This window comes from Esox lucius, chromosome 21, assembly GCF_011004845.1.
Source record: "Esox lucius isolate fEsoLuc1 chromosome 21, fEsoLuc1.pri, whole genome shotgun sequence".
Taxonomy (NCBI): domain Eukaryota; kingdom Metazoa; phylum Chordata; class Actinopteri; order Esociformes; family Esocidae; genus Esox; species Esox lucius.
In genome coordinates this window covers 21,251,813-21,273,579 of record NC_047589.1, presented here as the reverse complement: position 1 = coordinate 21,273,579, position 21,767 = coordinate 21,251,813, and the positions used below count along the sequence as shown (strand labels likewise).

At 47.1% G+C, this 21,767-nt stretch overlaps 1 protein-coding gene across 8 annotated transcripts in view; it reads right to left on the bottom strand.

Moving 5' to 3' along the window:
• Positions 1 to 21,767, bottom strand: part of LOC105019486 (microtubule-associated protein 4) — an 82,148-nt gene that overhangs the window by 20,814 nt on the left and 39,567 nt on the right. For 7 of the 8 annotated variants that reach the window (XM_013139601.4, XM_013139602.4, XM_013139604.4 and 4 more), the window contains 2 exons: positions 15,702 to 17,033; positions 15,118 to 15,141 (listed from right to left, as the gene is read on the bottom strand). In XM_013139601.4, the coding sequence (XP_012995055.2) occupies positions 15,118 to 15,141; positions 15,702 to 17,033 (1,356 nt within the window). Of the gene's footprint in view, positions 1 to 2,028; positions 3,711 to 15,117; positions 15,142 to 15,701; positions 17,034 to 21,767 lie in introns of those variants that run through there. The other variant, XM_013139606.4, reaches the window with a different exon arrangement.

Below are 21,767 nucleotides of genomic sequence, written 5' to 3'. Positions count from 1 at the left end.
ACTTGCATGGCACCTGCTAGTCAGCACAGACATTGAGGACCAACTTTCATTATGACGAACCTCACTGGGCACCTTGCACAATAGCCAACACTTATGGTGATCAATGAAATGTCTCCACGAGTTCCAACTGTTCTTGTTTTACAATCCGTGAGGGGATGTCAGTCCTCATAAGTACAGTGAAATCTACACGCGGGCACGCACACGCACATCAACATTTACTGCAGCACAGGTCATTATAGGGTCGATCATATACGGTATGGCCTAATTGCATCCTCCTCATCCAGATCTGAACCCTCATGCCCTCTCCTCCGTTCATGCATTGTTCCCTTGGTAACAACACGACCATAGACAGGAGGCAGAGGGGCTTGGACAGGAGAGAGGGGGAAAACCATCTGAGGTGTGCCACTGACATCTGGATGGTTCTATTGGTTCCTAGGGACAGCCGGCCTCATACATAGCAGTCATTTATACAACGGTACAGCACAAATGCATAGGAACAATGAGATAAAGGGACACACTTGTGTTCTCACACACACACACACACACACACTAATGCAAACAAGAGCCAAAGAAATAGAAATAGGCATATGTAAAAACAGCCCTAAACGCGAAACAAAGACCCATTACAGAGCCCGCTAAACATTATACAGACAACAATATTCTGCCTCCTATATGATAATTAGCGCAACATTGTAGGAAAATGATCTGCTTCCTTCGGGGTGTAAACATGCCTTCAAACCAGGCAGATGACATTATTACAAAATATTTCTAAACAAGAGAAAAATGTAAAATTACTGGGAGCTTGTTTGTGTATTAGGTTCCTTTGTCTCTTAATGCAGCATCCTTTCTCCAGCAAATAGAGAGGGGGGGGGTGGATAAAAGGCACTGAATGAGTCAATACTAACACACCACGGCAAAAGACGGTTCATTGTACCTCTCTCTATATATATCCATGTCTGTGTGTCTCCATATATAGATGTATATATCTGTCTTTGTAATTTTCTTTCTCTCATATTTAATATATCCATCTGATGGTCTCTGTCCATCTCTGTATATTCCTGATAGTTTCTGTACATCTCTCTCTCTCTCTGTATTTACGTACATATATAACATCTCTATATACGTATACATACATGTCTCTCACTGTCTCTGTATATGTCTCTCTCCCCTCAAGAACTAGACAGGGCAAATCTGTTCATTCATATTCCCTAAATTGCTGGTTAGGACCCAAGGAATGGATGAACGCAGTTCGCCGGTCAGTGTTCATGGGGATTCACAAATGTGCATGCCTCACATAAATACTCTCTCTAAAAATGCAAACTGCTATCAAAAGACCTTGACATGCCAGTGCACGTTCACACCACGGCCAACTCCCTCCACGGCTCTCATTCTAAACTGTCTGACATTGTGCGATTTAAAAAAAAGCAAGGACGCCAGCCCTTTAATGCCCCGGTGACCATGAGGAAAACGACGGACACGCTTTGTTTAGTGACGGGAGGGAAACACAACATCCGTGTTAAGAGTGGACAGAGAAAGAGAGAGTGGCGGTCATTATAAAATGTCAGGTGGAAGAACAGAAGCGTTGCGGTCCTGGGTTAACATCTCCAGTGACCCTGTTTGTTATCTGCAGCTCCCCGACTCTTTTCAGAGGACTAATGTGCACATTTCCTTGTGGTGCGAAAGAATGTGGGAAGAGAGAGAATGAGAGAGAGAGAGAAAAAGAAAAAAGCTAGAGAGAGACAGGGAATGAGAAATAGAAAGCGACGGAGAGAGTTGGAGATCCCGAGCAGATGGTCCGGTCCAGGTTCTGGTCTGTGGTAATGAGCAGCGTATGAGGCATCATGACCCAGTCCCACAGGTCCACTCTGCCTACAATCCCGTACATATACATTCAAAACCACAAGCATCACGCCAAACGTACACCACATGCAAAGTAACACGACATACACACACACCCACATTCACACAGCTGCATTGGTTATGTACTATGCCATGGGTTCCTCCTATCCCATCAGCACTGTTACCTACCCTCTGTAGTGAAAGGTTTGGTGAAAGAGCTGCCTTCAACGAAGCCAGTGCCAATGTCGGTGCCCATGCCCACAGCACAGTCGGTGGTGCCCGTGCCCGCTCCAATGCCAGTGCCCGAGTTGGCACCCATGTCTGGTCCAAAGCCAGTGTCAAGGTTTCTACCCATGTCTGGTCCAAAGCCAGTGTCAAGGTTAGTACCCATGTCTGGTCCAAAGCCAGTGTCAAGGTTGGTACCCATGTCTGGTCCAAAGCCAGTGTCAAGGTGGGTACCCATGTCTGGTCCAAAGCCAGTGTCAAGGTGGGTACCCATGTCTGGTCCAAAGCCAGTGTCAAGGTTGGTACCCATGTCTGGTCCAAAGCCAGTGTCAATATTTCTCTCAGTGCCCTGGCTGGTGAGAGGAGCAGGCAGTAGAACGTCCTGCTCTGCATTCGACCCTGGGTTTTCCACAACGCCCACTTGAGGCGAGCCCCCCCCACAGTCTCTCGTTGGGGGGAGGGGCACCAGATTTATGGAGGGCTCCTGGTCTCGTCTAAGGTCAGTGAGGGTGGTGCCGGAGGCGGACAGGGTTGGGGCCGGTATGTCCTCAGCCACAGTCATCGACCGCTTGATGGTGGGGTGAGGGGAGCGACGCGGGCCGCTCGCGGGGGACATCAGCTCGTCGAGCCCTCCACCGGGGTAGTGGTCAGGCAACGCCAGGCTGGAGGGCACCGAGAGGTGGGAGCACTCTGACATGGCCCGCCGCATGGCCTTCCGCTGCTCCTCGGCACGGCCCATGAAACGGGGCTCAGGGTCCAGCTCCACCTCCTCATCTTCGCTGTCCTCCTCCGAGGAGCCCTCGGCCATTTGGCGGCTCCCTAGTGGGGACGCGCTGTCCTCATCCCCGCGCTCCAGATAGTTGTCATTGACCACGCCGATGACGCAGTAGTTAGAGGCCTCATTTTTCAGGGGTGGAAGGTTCTTTGGACTGGAGTCGGAGAACCCAGGGTTCCATGCTCCGGTGCTTGCCGGTGCCGGTTTGACAGGACTGGTGGGAGAGAGGTGTTCCATGTGTCTGGCAGGGGACCCAGGTACGGGGGGGAGGAGGACCATGTTGTTGCTGCAGCTCAGGGGGGAGGGAGAGGAGGACACAGGGCTTTCTGGGCTGTCCCCAGCACTGCCTAACCCCTGAAAGCCTCCCCTGCCGGGTCCCTTGAGGTCTGGATCCACGCCACCGCCAGCAGGCTGGTTGAAGAAACACAGCTTGTCCTCATCCGTGAGTCCGGGGGGCCCTGCGAGGCTCCTGGGGTGCCCCAGGTCTTCATGCTGCCAGTCCCAAACCTGGGGGTCCACAGTGGGGGTCATGGAAGGGACCTTACACAGCTCGCTGTACTCTGAGAACGGAGAACCGGGCTGCTGGTTGGTGAGAGAAGACATGCTTTCTCTCTCACTCTCTTTCTTTCTCTCTATCTTCTGCTTTCGTCCTCAGGCTACAGTTCTGTAATCTTCTCGTGGTCCTCTTTCCACACTGCGTGGTCCACTGATGCTCCTGATTAAGATGCACAGGTGGAGACTGTCTCAGCTGTGATAGGGCCAGGGATAAAGGCGAGCGTGTGTGTGCGTGGGGTGGAGCCTCTCTCTGTGTACCTCCTCGCTCTCAATCGACCAAGAAGCACTGAGACAGAACTGGATGTGTTGCGCGCTCTCTCTCTCTCACTCTCTCTCTCTTTCGCTCTCACTCACACACTCGCTCGATGAAAGCCTTTTGCATGGCTTGGTCATGTGACTCCAGCGTGGCTGCTCATTCGCTGATGCTGAATCACAACTCCCCTGTGGTGGAGTGGACACCCCCCCCTCCTCCTCCCTTTTCCTATCCAACCCGCTCCCTACTCCTCCCCAGGCAACCTGCTCTTACGGTAATTACGAGGAGTTAACACACAGATGGAGTGAGTTCTGGGGCAGCTACTTCAGGAAAATGTGTTTGTAGCCAGGGCACTTTGTCCCACGCTGTACCTCGTCAGAGACCCCGGTCAGCCGAGGCCAAGTCTCACAGCTCTTCTTTGTTAATTCCTGTTAAGGCCTTTGTTGTGGGAGCTGTACTGACCATTAGCTTGTACGGTGTGTGTGCACGTGAAGGAGGAGGCGGAGTGACTAAGAGAACATTTGATTGGGTGTGTGTTCCTGCGTGTGGTTCCAGCATGCCGGCTGTACTTTGGGGGGGGGGGGGGGGGGGGGGGTTCAAATTGGCTCGGTGCTGCCAGGGACGGTCGGGCAGGATGCTGGATGGGCTCGCTGTTCAGGTGGTTCCGAATACTTCCTGTTTGAGCGAGCGGTGTGATAAGAAGCTTAAAGATTTGGCAAAAAGCCCATCAGTGGACGGGTCTCCATCACGGACTCTCCCACGCCTGCTGGGAGCTGCTGCGACGAAGCAGGGACAAAACTGTGTGTGTTGGTGAGCGTAGGTGAATGCGGGCATGTGTGTTTACTGACATCCCAGAGCCCACTGACATGGAGAAGAGCAGGAGTCACACGGAGGGTCTGTTTTTGGCCAGCACCAATTGGATATGGTTGCGCCTTGCCTTGTCATGCGCTCGTTGCCTGTGAGCTCAGTCGAGGTAGAAGCCTGGAGAGTGCACTCTCTCCACTGTGTAAGGATTCTGGTGTAGACCTGGCTAAGGGAGCACCGTGATGATCAAAACGGCATTGGATGTGCTTCAGAAGAACACATATCTCAACATCAATTGTCCCAAGTCTGCCGAGAGTTGCTGCGATGATGAATGGCCTTTATCATGAACTGGATATCATGAAAACATGTAGAAAAACAGGTTTAAGTAAAAGTGACAACCTTGAAGAATTTTTGGTAGCAGTCGCAAGTCTCACGGCCCACCAATATTTGTTCGCAGCTCACCACATACACACACCGACCGACACACCTTTACCAGTCATTCCGTCGCCCAGCACTAATGAGGTCAGCTTACGTAAGTGCGTGTTTGGGAAACAAAGCTTTAACAACAGGGCTTGAAAGAAACACAACAGGACAGATTAGATCATTGGGGAAATAAACACTTCAGATGCTAATCACAAGCAGAGTAGCATAAACAAAAAGTCTGGATACGCCCGTTTGGGACACAACACCCAATGAGCCATCAATCAGTTTAAAAAACAACCATTGAGGCTCATGCCAAAGTCGCTTCGTGTACGCAGTACAGAAAATTCAGAAGTATATTGTTGAAGTACAGTACCCTCAGCTGAAACAACGGCTGGTTGTGGATATCTGGGCCATGCTGCAGACCCTGCCAACCTAAGCAGGCGGGCTAGAGGTCAATGCAGTGTCGCTGTCGTCGTCCCACTCTCTCACCCAAATGAGTTACACCAGGGCCCCACAGGGATAGGCACCCAGAGTGCCCCCTCTAACGGGATGACCTTCATCTGCCTGGGCAACCCGCATGGCTAGATGTAAACATAAAGCATGCAGAAAACATGAACGCACACACAGAGCCTCACATGAATCTGCTGTGTTGCTTAAGTTCTGTCTGAAGGGGTTTTCACACTGCGAGAGGCCAACACTGGCCGTGATGCCTTGTTTTCGTTAAAGGTTTATTTTTCACCGGCGGCAGGCAGCAGTTTGGACCGTGTGAGCAGAAGAAGGCAGCAGTGGGGCTGTCTCCGAACCGGATGGGATTTTGCGTCATTCACGGCAGTACCAAGCTGCCATGATCTGAGATCAGCGTTCTGCCCTACATACTATGTCAGAAATGCGCAATCTCATTTACAGTAATTTTTCCAGAAAATGACCAGTACCATGTGGGCACATTATAGCCGGGATTCCTGCTACAATGTCCAATGCAAATGTTTCCCTATACCCAGCTTTTTTGTGTCTCTGTATGTCTCCAAAGTGCTGTCGTCTAATTCCAGATACTCAGACACTGACATAACCAGGTCTTCAATCACGGCCATGACAGGTTGTTTTTGAATCAGCAGGCACTTTGCCCAATGTGTCTGATTGGTAGCACTGAAACGGCACATCTGACACATTTTATAAACCAGACATACCTTTATTCTTTTTCATCTTACCAGGAAAAACCTGTTGAGATACTGAGTTTATATTGTAAGGGCCCAGAAGGTAGCAGCAATAAACACATTTGTGAAAGATCCCAGACATACAATACAAACCACACAACAACAGGTTGGTTTAGTCTACAGGAAACTCTTACTCTGTTCCCAAACAGTCTTGCATCAGAACTAATTAACGGTTTAAGAAAAGCAGGATACAGACTCTGAGAGGGAGTTCACCTACAGACATCAACGTCACTGTTGGTGTATTTGAAACAAGGTCCAACCCACCATTTTGGTGCAAGGCGCAATGGTGAGTGAGTCACTTAACACTAAAGTGCAATGATAAATGATGAGCGGTGCCCAGTTTCAGTAACACAGTAAAGTCTTCATGCATACACAAAAAGTTACCATAAACAATAAAACTCCATTTCAGTTTAAGCTCGCTGATGAGTGTCTGGGATACCCCATGGACTAAACTAATTAGTCAGCATTGCCTGGGGGTGATATTCAACTCTCCTGAATCCACAGGGACTTCTAACAATGAAGAAGGGTTATGGAAATATTAAAATATTACAATATTGGGAGAACAGGAGAATAGGGGCAATAACTTGGTTTCAAAAAATATTAATAATTTGCTTTCTCACATAACCATATACCTTGGTATTTCTAGGATGACACTTCAATGGATGTGCTTCCAGGTGAGAGAATGATCACCTTCCCTGGCACAGAGCAATCTGGTCTTGCATATTCAAGACCAGATTGAAACTTGTAAGCCTGCAGGGACTGAGAGGCCATCTTTAGTTCTTCAACAGCCAGAACCAGGGAAGTAGCATTCGACTAGATAACAGTATCATCTGCATACAGATGCAATTTGCCTGGTTGCCTTCTGTTTCATAAGTCATTCATACAAACTGAGAACAAACATGAAACCTTGGCACATTATCTTGGCACATTATCACCAGTAATCATAAGGAAGTTTGAATTCTGAATGTCTGAAAGGTAGTATGCCCCAAACTAAAACCGGACCTCACTAAGGATGTTCTTTTCAGGAAGGAATTTCATTTGCAGGGAGTTCACTAGGGATTTAAAGACTTTGGCCGAGATAGGAGCTTGGAAATTGGGCACCAGTTGTTGACATCTGAAATGTCTTCACCCTTTAGCAGCAGGATGACATGTGCTCAGTTGATTGGGAGGCTAAAGGTATAATTGTGAGCCAAACTTTAATACCTGCGGTTGACTGAAATGTGCAGGGGTCCACACTGTCTGAGCTGGCAGACTTTAAAGACCTCAGCATAACAAACAGATCCAAAGTTAAAAGTATTAATCAGTTAACTTCACCAGAACCTTGTAGTCTGAATCCGTGAACTTCACCAGAACCTTGTAGTCTGAATCAGTGAACTTCACCAGAACCTTGTAGTCGTCAATCAGTGAACAATGTACTGAGTAAGTGCGCTGCACAGGCGTTTAATAGGTTGTCAATTATTAGAACATTTTCTTTGGAAGAGATCCTAATAGAGTAAAATAGCATAGGTGTGTGGGTGTTGGTGGTTGGGGGGTAATAGTGGTTCTATTTTTAGCTCAATCACCAGCATTCTCCAGCCAACCCTGCTGTCACACCCTATCGTTTCCTTGGTAGCCACCACTTCCTAATGCTTCCAAAGCAACTGCCTCCCATTTCCATGGCAACAGGATTGCTGCCACCGCAGGTGGCAACCAAATGGAGGGGTTGCGTTGTCTTGCCAACACAGGGAGTTGAAGGAAGAGGAGCACATAAAGACAGGAGGAAGAATAGGTTGAGAGGGACGTGGCAAAATTAACTGGGAGGGCATGTTGGCACTTATTATCTGCTGCGCAATGAAGCCAGGATCTCCCCCACGGCTCTTCAGTCAATGGTACCTTTCAATTAATCACAGTCATCAGTCTGCTCCGATCTCCCCGCTGGTTCTCCCAATACGAGGCAGATAATCCTGCATGTCTGTGACATGCTGATAGTCTAGCCTCCAGACACAACTGCTCGGTTGTAAATGGCTTTGTCTTGTGCTGAGCAGGCAGTCAGAGAGCGGGGAGCTAACATCTCCCAGAACCAAACAGAGGGGCTAGAAGATTGGCTCATCATGGCCTGTGCAGCATTGTCTATTTGTTCAGGCCTTAGATTTAAGGCCTGAACAAATGGGCACTAGCATTAACATCCAGCATTAACTCCCTGTGGATCCTTGCGCTGCATCGGCCCTGGCAATCAGAGCCTTGCTTGGTGTGTAGTTGGTGTTGAAGACTCCTCCTTTGCAGACACGACGGCACACATTGTATCAGACAGACCGCTAAAAATAGTTTGAGGTTAAAAATAACACAATGTGCTTTGATTGCTCGCCAGATCCCGGAGGGGTTTGTTGAGTTGAGGTTTCAGTTACTACCTTGGAGAGTTTTATGGTGAATATACAGTACAGTGCCCTCTTTATGTGCATGGACAATAAAAAAAAAAATCTTCTTTTGACTCAAAAGTTTTTGCATTTAAGGGCTTTTTGTATACATTGGCTTTACCATTTTAAAATGAATACACCTAATGCATAGTCCCCCTAGATCAGGGCATCAAAAGTATTGGGACAGACAAACAAAATCATTTTTAGTATATGGCTGGCTGGATGCATATCATCGCAAATCATAACTCCAAGTCTAAACATTTGGAGAACGAGCACAAAACTGTTACGTCTTATACACTTATTCCTTTGTGAATGTCCGGAAAAAACTAAAAAAGGCATCTAATACATGATTAGGTCCAAAAACCCCACCAACGTGTTGGTCCTGTGGAAGCAGATGTGCTAGGATCCCTCCATACGATTCATTACGGACGTGCTGCCTGTGGCCATTCTGCTCTGGCAAGGTCTGGGCACACGTGATCCCTGATCTGCATGCAGCAGGCTCCAGGAGCTTAGATCAGACCTCAGCTCCCAAAATTGGATAAAAATTTACATTCAATCAAACGGGATGATTATTTAGGGGGGAGATACTGTATGTAATCAAGAGTATGGTATGACATCTTAGTAGATGGTTGCAAATTGAGCTTAGGCTACTGAGCAAATTGCTTGGGAATTCAATTTAGAGGGCCATGTAGTGCCAGCATGTGTTCGTTTCTCGTTTCACGCTTTGACAGACATTTCTAAATAATTTCTCTTTCACCCAGAACCATAATGAGAACAACACCAGTAAAATACAAAGGACAGGAAAGAGAGAAAAACAGGATTCATCAATTAGTTGACTTACACAATATTTGATTTTATTTATTTTAAATATGTAAACTACTTTAGGTACTAAATATCCATGTAATCATTAATATATGTAAGTCGCTCTAGATAACAGCATCAGCTAATATGACAAATGTAAATATGTGGTTGTGAAAAGTGAAAATTTAAACCAGTGTTAATTCTACTGTGATTCTTCAGTGAGTTTGTGTATGTGTGTTTGAGTGTGTGTGTATATATGTCACTGATAAAGAGCTTTTAGCATCAGCCTACTTTCTTAGCATCAGTTGCCCATGGCAACATCAACTGCTCCTCAGTCACCATGGCAACTAGCCAGACCCCCCCCTCCCCAAGGCACATTAACCGTCTCCCACTGGGAAAGTCAAAACAATGATCTGACCTTTCTTACCTTTTTAAAAACATTCCAATTTATCCTACAAGAACACAACATTTCATCAGTGTGTATTCATTCAAGTCTGTAATGTGCCAGTCTAAATGCAAATAATGAACACTTCATGAAGCCATTTGAAGCCCAAGAAAACCCAAAAGGCTATTTACTAGTCACACATCTATGTACAGTTCATAAAACAAATACCTCCCTCCTGACAGTCTGGAAGAACAAAAACACCACATCAAGATAAAAAGGAGGACACACACACACACACACACACACACACACACAAAGAGAAGTCAAAGTCACCAGCTCAAGACGTTGGCGCTGCTCTGGGTTGGCCTGTCTGTCTGTCTCCACAGACCTAAAGCCCACACCTGAGCACCGCCCTCTCATCAACACACCACACATCAGAGAAAGCGGTGCTATTCGCCAAAATCGTCCAATCCACACCGATTTTCTGATTACTCCAAATTGACAGTTAAACCGGTGAAAATGTGGCGTTAAGAATTGCCACGCTCGCCCTTTCATCGGTGGCGGCGGGAATGGAAGTGACATATTCCGACACACACTGACAATAACAGGTTGGATGGATGACTTCCGGATGACTACATGGAGGTGACGGACTGTGATATGACGCAAGCATAGCTGACAGAAAAACAGCACTTAACACAATGTTCTCATGCACAGTGGGAAGGTGTTGACCCAAACACGGGACGGTTCAAAGGGGTGGTGTGCAGGGACGTGTTCAGTACAAACCAGGCTGAAAAAAATGTAGAACGGACTGTCGATATACACAAGTTGATTGAGATTCCGTGAGTTACGTATCAAAAAAGACATTGGAGACCCAGAGAATATAGCTGTCACTATGAAGTCAGCTAATCGGAACCCCATTGAACACAAATCAATGAGAATTTTTATTTGGTTCAGATTCACAAAGCTGTACACAAAGAACTGCCTGTGAACTGCCTGTGACCTGAAATCACATTGGTTACCCCTCTACATCACCACCGACGAGGCTGACACTGTCCACTTGTCCGTTTAGAATCCTGTCAATCAACAGCCTCCGAGAGGAAGCCCCCCCCCAGGAGCAACGGAACACCACTGCAGATAAAAATAGGTTCCTGAAATACTTGTGCCACTTGATGGTTCTGGGATGGGGTCCTGAAATAACCCCGGCGTCTCAACTCTGCGGGCGGTTTGTTTCTATGTGCAGATATACTGACTGTGGGGGCACATCTGGGGTGTGTTGGCATCCTCCGGGACGACAGCTCTGTTTAGGCACTGTCGCCCTCCCGCTGCCACCCCCCAAGGCCAAAGGATGCTGGCATTCACAGAAGCAAGATACCGGCCTTAAGCCACACCTCCAATGCTTCAGAAACACACACATTTGAAAAAAGTAAATAAAAGAAATACGCTGCCTGATGCACTTTTTGTATACAGAGGAAAGGCTTAATGAGATTTGGGCTGAATAAACACTGCTTAAAACCTTATCTGACCAGATGCGACGACTGAGAAGACAAACTCTTTTATAGAGACAATGTGAGGAATAGTTTACGGGGGAGGAGAGGGGATGAATAAGACAGTTGGAATGTATGTAGCTCATCAGAGAGAAAATTAGAGAAGAAAGGCCAGAACACCTCCATCTACCAGAGATAATAACACTCTGTAGACAGCTAAGAACACACTAATGGTACACAATATCACATGCATGGAGGCCCCGACCGCACTAAGACCATGTGGATGGGATTCTGAGTTTCAGTGTTCACCTTTTTTACACAGACAGAGGGAATCCAAGACGACTTTGTTCAGAAAACGAGCTATACCGAGATGCTGTTAAAAAGGGGAACGCGATGATTGATCAAAGCTTCACTTAAGTTGAGAGGAGCTTAATCTCTGGCCTGAGCCGAATGAAAAGCATATTAACATCCCCGTGTCCCACGCACACACAGACACCACTGTCGGGCTCAACCCGCCCCTCATCGCCAGGGAGAGAGCATGCTGGGTGAAAGATGGTCCTGTCTCCTGTCTCCTGCCCAGTCTAAATAGCACCCTCAGTGACAAAGCTCCACCCCGCCGCACAGAGAAAATTACAGAGGCACCAGAGACAGCTGCTCTCTCCCAAAAATACACACACACACATGCACGCACATATCGAGCTATTCTTCTCAAGGAACAGACCGCAACTGTTAGATGTAGCTTGTGATTATTGGCCACTGGTTATAAAAGTGGCGCTGTTGAGACCATCACATTTTGTAATCCAAACCACTCCCTTTTCAAACTTGGAATTTCATGGCTAGCTGATGTTTGACAGTGATTCTACTTAAAGATTATGCACATATAAAAACACATTACACATCCACCCCATAACAGGTTCATTCCATGGTCCCAAAGTGCATCCATAACTGCCTGCTATTTCGCCCACATTTTCAATCTGAATCCGAATGAACACAAAACAATGGTCACTTTGATTTGGTTCAGAGTCACAAAGTTAGTACCGAAATACTGTAACAATAATGTAATAGTGGATCTTTTTTATGGGTAGGTATCATTTTCACTTTTCTGATGTCTTTTTCCATAACAAAGACAGCAGAATATTAATGCTATGGTCTGGAATTCAACAATCTCCCAGGAATATGATGCAGACAGAACATTTTGGTACCCCAAAACCCCTGAAATAGATCCCCAATTTATAAAAATGTGTTCTTCTATACCAGTACCTGTGACGGTTCAAGGCTTTCACAGTACTGCCTGTGACCTGAAATCTCATTGGTTATACCAGTACCTGTGACGGTTCAAGGCTTTCACAGTACTGCCTGTGACCTGAAACCACATTGGTTATACCAGTACCTGTGACGGTTCAAGGCTTTCACAGTACTGCCTGTGACCTGAAACCACATTGGTTATACCAGTACCTGTGACGGTTCAAGGCTTTCACAGTACTGCCTGTGACCTGAAACCACATTGGTTATACCAGTACCTGTGACGGTTCAAGGCTTTCACAGAACTGCCTGTGACCTGAAACCACATTGGTTATACCAGTACCTGTGACGGTTCAAGGCTTTCACAGAACTGCCTGTGACCTGAAACCACATTGGTTATACCAGTACCTGTGACGGTTCAAGGCTTTCACAGTACTGCCTGTGACCTGAAACCACATTGGTTATACCAGTACCTGTGACGGTTCAAGGCTTTCACAGAACTGCCTGTGACCTGAAACCACATTGGTTATACCAGTACCTGTGACGGTTCAAGGCTTTCACAGAACTGCCTGTGACCTGAAACCACATTGGTTATACCAGTACCTGTGACGGTTCAAGGCTTTCACAGTACTGCCTGTGACCTGAAACCACATTGGTTATACCAGTACCTGTGACGGTTCAAGGCTTTCACAGAACTGCCTGTGACCTGAAACCACATTGGTTATACCAGTACCTGTGACGGTTCAAGGCTTTCACAGAACTGCCTGTGACCTGAAACCACATTGGTTATACCAGTACCTGTGACGGTTCAAGGCTTTCACAGTACTGCCTGTGACCTGAAACCACATTGGTTATACCAGTACCTGTGACGGTTCAAGGCTTTCACAGAACTGCCTGTGACCTGAAACCACATTGGTTATACCAGTACCTGTGACGGTTCAAGGCTTTCACAGAACTGCCTGTGACCTGAAACCACATTGGTTATACCAGTACCTGTGACGGTTCAAGGCTTTCACAGTACTGCCTGTGACCTGAAACCACATTGGTTATACCAGTACCTGTGACGGTTCAAGGCTTTCACAGTACTGCCTGTGACCTGAAACCACATTGGTTATACCAGTACCTGTGACGGTTCAAGGCTTTCACAGAACTGCCTGTGACCTGAAACCACATTGGTTATACCAGTACCTGTGACGGTTCAAGGCTTTCACAGAACTGCCTGTGACCTGAAACCACATTGGTTACCCCTTTACATCACCACCGACGAGGCTGACACTGTCCACTTGTCCGTTTAGAATCCTGTCAATCAACAGCCTCTGAGAGGAAGCCCCCCCCCCCCCCCCCCAGGAGCAACGGAACACCACTGCAGATAAAAATAGGTTCCTGAAATACTTGTGCCACTTGATGGTTCCGGCTGGGTTGTGGGACCCCTTTGTAGATGAACAATGGGCCCTGCTAGTAATAGCAGACTCAAGGTGGCGGAGCATATAAATACTTTGTTTTTTTTAAGATATTGATCAAAACAACATGATTCCCAGTTAATTTACTCAAAAAACAGCACCATTCAATGAATCTCTAAACAGAGCCCATGAGCAAGCCACATACAGGAAATCTTGGGAATAAAAAGGTAAACACAATCACTCATCTGCCTTCATTAATCAGTGCAGTGCCTACTGATCCTTGCATTAACTCTGTCTGTCAACGTAATCTATTTACAGACTGTCAGTTCGCGCACACGGCGCCTCTGCCTAGACATCCATATTTTCCATGCGACTCGGCAAATCCGAGGGAGGGAAATGATGTCAAGCCTGCCATAACTCTTCATTAAGGAGTAAACCTGATGCCAAACACTTTTTTTTTTTGTTTAGGGATATTTTGGGAAGTAAGTACTCAATTAAAACTGTCTGATGTTAAAGACCGCATCTAATTGGCTGGAAGTGTGCCAGCTGCCCATCAATAGGCACATACTTGACTGCCCCTGGCAGGCATATCAGTACGGTTACAATACGACTATGACAAACAACTGAATGGAAGTCTTGTTTACCACTTGCTCCTGTGAGCGTTCCTGTGTGGAACTGAAGTGTCAATCATCGTGCCCAGATTGCTGCACGAGAACGGGGGAGGTTTACAAAGAGGCCAGAGTGTTAACTGCTGAACACTGTTACTGGGCGATATAATTTGGCAACAGTGCATTCTGGGCAAGGGCGGGTGAGAGGGCGGGGGGGGGGGGGGGCGTAGAGGGCGTTGGAAGGAGTGGGGGGCACAGTGTCCTCAGCTCAGTCAGAGCCAAGGTGCCAGGGAGGGGCTCTAGGCTTGAACATGGCAGCTTATGTAAGCGACTCCACAGGGAGGGTTCGGCTAACCTTCGCTCAGCCTTCAGAGAGAAATGCATGCTGAGCACCCAGGGGACGCCAGCCGACATCTGGAGCTCTTGAACAAGTTCGCCCTGTCCTAAAACAACCTCTCGCTCCTTCCTGTTTCTATATTCCACTCTCCTGTTTTAGGGTTCCCACCTGCTGCCGGCTCACACCGCGCCCAGCCCGGACACTGTGACAGCGACAGCATGGGCACCATCCGGTGGCAGAATCACACTGATTTACCGCAGCAGTTTCAGACAAGCAAAAAGATTCAGTCACCGCTGGGCACCGAAGCACAAGGCTTTCCCACAAACGACTTCCTCCAAACAGTGACAAAAAACAAACCAAAGTCAAAGGTTATCTGACTCACCCGTCGCAGTCGTCTCGGCGGAAGCTGGAGGTAGATTGAAACAGCCAGGACATGGAAAGAGAGAACGAGGACATGGTGATCAACATGTTATCTGACCGGAGTGTACATTCACTCGGACATTCATTATTTAGAGGATATTCATGCACTGCGGTGGTTTGGACGAAACAGCCACGGAGAACTGGAAGATATATTAGCCGATGAGGAGGAGACAAGGACAGCTGTTAACAGAGACACCTGGAAACAGGAGGAAGGAATAGAGAGGTTTGATGTTCAAGGGAAACTGGCTGTGACGCCGGTGGCTAGACGTGAGATAAGTGTGTTAGTAGCACACCTTGGACCACACAGGATTAACCAGAACACCATAGCTCCGCCCAGACCCAGCAGCGCCGTGGTGGATGAGAGAAAACCCCAAACAAAGCCAAGCTAAACCACGTCCCGCGGGCTGGGTGCATTTTTTCCCCGGAGCCCGTATGTTAGTAACTCAGGCTACCGGGATGCCGGCACGGCCATACAGCCACACGCTCATGCAAAGTGTGAGTCAACGTGTCTCCCCCTAGTGGCGAGCACTCGCCACTGCAACAAACCTTCAGACATGGGGGTCACCAACGCGGTGGGGGGCTCTGAGGAATCTGCGAAGCTGGGAAAGAATGGCTTAGCAGCCGGGTTGAGACCAGAGTTCCCTGGGGAGGTCGGACTTTTGGTAGAAGAGGATGAGGAGGATGATCGGGACTTCTTGGGTATCTTCTGTGAGGGGGATTTGGCGTCTTTGCCCTCCCTGGGGTGGAATTCAGGTATGGTTTTGGGGGAGCGGAGCGGGGCTGGACTCGGTGTGTCGAAGGCCAGGCTCACTGGCCCGGGAGTGATGTCACTGAACTCAAAGGAGTCGTTGTTGTTGCTGAAGTGGGAGTCATGACGGAGCCAGGAGCTTTCGGAGGGGGAGAACGGGGGAGCGGTCGCCGTGAGCCCACTGAGCTTCACCAATGGGGACAGGCCATAATCCGGTTGCTGGGTGCTCAGATCATCTTTCATATGGACATCCTGAACTGAGGCGTCCTGATCGAACATGACTGTGACCCCCGACTGATGAACCGGGGAGTCCAGGGAGAAGGCCGGGGAGAAGGCCTCTACAGCCTTGCCCACGTTGGCGTTCTCCGCATCCATGAGTAGGTCTTGGTAGCTGGCGGTGAACGGGTCAGACGGACGGGGGGCCGTGGGAAAGATGTCCTCGGACGACAAGTCCAGGGTCGTGGGTGGGGCTGCGGGGGTAGTGAGACTAAGCAGGTCCTGGGTAAGAGACGGAGGAATGAGGCCTTCGTCTGGGTAGAACTCCTCAGTGGCAGGACTCAGCACCCGGTTAGACATGCTGGAGTAAGGGTTCTCCGGGGGCTGGGTGTGGGCGGGGGCGGTGTCGGGTACTAGCTGGTCTAACACACCCTTGGGGAGCTGAGCAACTAAGGATGGCACCAATGGCTCAGGAGTGACCCCCCACTCTTCTGGAAGCTTCTTCCTGCTCTTGCTCTTCTTTCCTCTGCCTCCGACTCTCCCCGGGTCTTCGCGCTCCCAGCCCCCATCCACCCGGTCCTTGCGGGGGGAGACCCTGTGGTGGCCCTCCGGGGATATGTTCTCAGCCTGAGCCTCCAGGTGACCCCTGTTCTCCCCCAGGTCGTGCAGCTCGTCCCTGGGCCTTCTTTTCTTCTTCTTCTTCTGCTGCTGCTGTTTGCTGTCGTTTCCTTCGTAGCCCTCCCTCTCCTCCCCACCGGCCGAGGCCTCCTGGTGGGGCCAGCCGGAGTCGGGGGCGTCTTCTGGGCTGGCCGCCAGGTGGCTGGCATGGCGACTGATCACCGTGGAGACACTCTGGGTGAATGGCAGGTCGGTGGGAATGCAAGCCTGGTCCGGCCAGCTTTCGCCCAGGGCACCTCGTGGGCGTGAAGAGGGAAGAGGGTTTAAATCACCACACAAACACTTACTCAGGGCCTCGTTCTCTCTCTCTCGTTCCCTCGCTCATTCTCTCATCCAGACTGAAGGGTGAACCTGAAATGGCTCACTTGCTTTGAAAACAAAATCAAGTTAAACATTGCTGTGTGAAAAATTGGAGTACCAGTTGTATTGTGTCATCTTTACAGCGGTAGACACCTGCCGAAACTCCGTTCAACGTGACATCATTTGGGCTCTGTGCGGGATCTGCAGTCTCATATATTTCCAGAGAGCACTCAAAATGCAACATGGTGGAGAATAACTAATGCATGCCATTTGGCCTGTTGCCTTAGTAACACCCATGTGAATGAACAATCATAGAGGGAATGAGTGGTAATACTTTAGCTATTTGGCTACCGTATGGGCATGTAGGTGGAGAGGAGATTCGACCGACTTCATAAGTATGGGTTGACTGGATGGATGAAATACGCAAACACAGAAAACACTCAGGCACACAAAGGCAGACAACACACAGGGCATTGCAAAAACTCCCAGGGAAACACAGAAGTAGATAGTTCTGCATTACTGGAACAACATACAAAAAATCTGAGGCAACGTTTCATAGTACAGGGAAATTTAAGGTCATTCATATGGTGATTAATACAGGATCATTTCCATTCCTTTGAATAAAGACATTGCTAGTTAAAATCCATGGTCCCATGCTGTCACACTGTGCAGTCAATCAGCCCTCGTTCTAAAAAAGAAGACGGAATGAAGGGATAGGGAGATGGTGGAGGGAAGGATTTGGAGAAAGCCTGGGTGACTTTGCCCCAGTTGTCTCTCTGGCCGTAGAGCACTATCCTAATGACGCCGCTCTGTTAGTGCCCTATAACCCTATAACTATGTAGCCTTTAATGGTCATATCTCATATGAATCAAGCAGGAACACACACACAGATTTATGATAGAGAATAAAGACAACCATATTCCCTAACAGCCACCTCAATCCTAAAATATCAATTTATATCAATATAAAAAACAATTATACCTTTACTCTGTAATAATTTACCCCACTGTTATTGCTGCCAAAGGGCTTTCTACTCTCTGTGACTTGTACACTAAACTGGACACGTTGTATGCATGAGCACTGATGAATTAACGCATATGCTATCAAAGTTGTTTGTGAGAGTCATCAAACTCCTACATTCTATGTATTTTCATTAGGGTACCGACAGAAACATGTAAAAAACAATTTATGGATATTAAGATATCTTACAAGCAAATGTAACCTACTAATATCAGGCTGTTGTTGTTGTTGTTTTGTTTTACCTGAAATGCACAGGCCTTTTTTTTACTGGTTCTTTTACACTCACCTAAAGGATTATTAGGAACACCTGTTCAATTTCTCATTAATGCAATTATCTAATCAACCAATCAGATGGCAGTTGCTTCAATGCATTTAGGGGTGTGAACTCCAAACTGAATGTCAGAATGGGAAAGAAAGGTGATTGAAGCAATTTTGAGCGTGGCATGGTTGTTGGTGCCAGACGGGCCGATCTGAGTATTTCACAATCTGCTCAGTTACTGGGATTTTCATGCACAACCATTTCTAGGGTTTACAAAGAATGGTGTGAAAAGGGAAAAACATCCAGTATGCGGCAGTTCTGTGGGCGAAAATGCCTTGTTGATGCTAGAGGTCAGAGGAGAATGGGCCGACTGATTCAAGCTGATAGAAGAGCAACTTTGATTGAAATAACCACTTGTTACAACCGAGGTATGCAGCAAAGCACTTGTGAAGCCACAACACGCACAACCTTGAGGCGGATGGGCTACAACAGCAGAAGACCCCACCGGGTACCACTCATCTCCACTACAAATAGGAAAAAGAGGCTACAATTTGCATGAGCACCACCACCACCACCAGGCTGGTGGTGGTGGTGTAATGGTGTGGGGGATGTTTTCTTGGCACACTTTAGGCCCCTTAGTGCCAATTGGGCATCGTTTAAATGCCACGGCCTACCTGAGCATTGTTTCTGACCATGTCCATCCCTTTATGACCACCATGTACCCATCCTCTGATGGCTACTTCCAGCAGGATAATGCACCATGTCACAAAGCTCGAATCATTTCAAATTGGTTTCTTGAACATGACAAAGAGTTCACTGTACTGAAATGGCCCCCACTGTCACCAGATCTCAACCCAATAGAGCATCTTTGGGATGTGGTGGAACGGGAGCTTCGTGCCCTGGATGTGCATCCCACAAATCTCCATCAACTGCAAGATGCTATCCTATCAATATGGGCCAACATTTCTAAAGAATGCTTTCAGCACCTTCTTTAATCAATGCCACGTAGAATTAAGGCATTTCTGAAAGCGAAAGGGGGTCAAACACAGTATTAGTATGGTGTTCCCAATAATCCTTTAGGTGAGTGTATATTCCTATTATTTCATTGATGCAACCACGTTTCAGTTAATATTAAATTTCTGGAATATGAATATTCTTTATGGAATAAATCACACAAACACACAGGCTTCATGACTAAGGGGAGCGGGAAAGTGTCGTTCAGCACTGCAGCCCCTCTGCTCCACTGCCATTTCGGTGGCAACACTGATTAGCGCGGACACCCTAAGCTAACAAACTGGCAAGCCTGGCATACGCAAACACAGGGGGCATAGAAAACACTTCGCCATTACCATTGGTGGCCCAGACTTTGCAGAGGCCCCTGCAAGGTCGGAGCTCGAGGCCCCTCCCCCAAACCCCTCATCTATTAGCTTATACCACTGCATCCTATGTCAAAATATGGCTGTCTACCTTTAACTATACTCAGTAATGGAAAAAAGTTTAAACTACAAAAGCAAAATGGCATCAGCACAATGGACAGCGCTATATAGCCCTGTCCTGGGGGTAGATTAGGAGAATAAAGGATACGATTACTGCTCGACCCAGGCATTGATGTCGCGCAGTGTTAATTGTGGCACCCATTTTTTGACTCATTTTGACTAAAATATCTTTCAGTTTTAGTCACATTTAGATAATTTGAGTAATGATTTTGTCTAGTTATTGTCAAAGCGATGAAAACCGTGAGCCATTTTAGTCAACGAAATGCCATCATGTTTTAGTTCAATCACAATTATTGCCTCATCAACCTATAGTAGCCTAAACATATCACAACATAAAATATTTCTAATAGAACATACCATTATGTTTCGCTTACAATGTTGATATTGCCCACTATAAGATATTGCATATTTATTAAAATTTGAACCGCAGCGTTGGGCAAAGTATGGAAGCATGAATTTTCCAAAATGTAATTAGCCAGTAGAAAATGCATACAGCACACGTGTTATTGTTTGAGCTGTTTAACTGATATGGATGAACATTTCACTTGGAAATATAAGAACGAGGGGAGAACAAAAGATTCAAAAACATTTTGATAGTTAAATTAGGGTATATCCATGTCTCCAGGTACTAAACCCCGGTCTATGCCTGTGCGTGTATTGGGATGATGCGCTTTCAGATGTCTTTTGATGTGATCTGAAAGCGCATCATGAAAAACTAAACACTGAGAATCTCTCTTTCCAAAATCCTCCTATCCAACTATGGCATTTAACTACTAAATAATTTATTCCAGTCTTGTTTTGGACAACCAAATTGAAAAGAAAAATAATTTCGTTTTTGTTTTCTGTTATATTTACAGTAGTCAGTTATTGTCTCGTCAAGTGCCACTGAAAAATAGGTATTTAACGAATATTTTCATCACTATTTTTGTTGGGAAGGCTGGTTGCTGGTGAAGACGTGCAGCTAGCTACCAGTGTTTCGTCTGTGGAGGTGCTGACAGCAGCTGATCCTCTCTGGCTTGTCGAAAAATGGACGTAATATTTGGGCTTGTTCAGACAAGACTATTGCTGTGATTTTCATCACTGCTTGCAATTGTGTTTGTTTTCACTCATGTCTACCGTCATCTATCAAAACGTAAGGATTAGCAATTTTGAAAACGACGTAATGTCTTAAGATACGTAAGATACGCAAAGGCCATTCTTGCCTGATTCAGGGATTTTGAGACTATTTAGCCCCCTTTCGACTGGAAGGAGGAACAAGATTTGTTATGTAGCTTACGTCCCGGGCTTCCTTTACCTGGCAGTTGAAACTCAGGGGCTCTCAACGAGCGGAGTTTTCTCGCCTTCAAAGTTTCCAGCTTTAAAAAAACGTTTTTTTATATAGGCCTAGCTTATTTTTTGCTATGCAGGGCATTGGCCTTGGGGTGTTTCCCAGATTTCGCCATTACCCGGATGTCATACATGCATACTAACGAAATTGTACCATGGAGAATGTTCTGTTTCTCAGTTGTTTTGGCAGTTGTAATTCTTCCCACTAGTTAGAGAGTTGCTGACTGGTGAGTGTTGAGCTGCAATGTTTAGTCACACCAGACAGACACTTCATTTCCGCTAGCAACATAGCCTTCCAGAGGTAAGCATGAACATTCGGATACTGTACCGATCGAATTAGAATCCCCGTAGCGATTTCTGAATGAATCATTCTACACAGGCAGGGTTGTGAACAGACGCATGCAAAGTTTATCTTTCACCCTCGGGCTTCCAATCTGTCTGCAGCCTACAACTCATTTAGAACCAGACTGTGCTGGGTGCCATTAGTTTCACACGGACAAGCCTACACACACACGCTACTCCCACAAGAAACAAGAAGCTACTGGTGCTTAGTCCAAATATCTATGGTG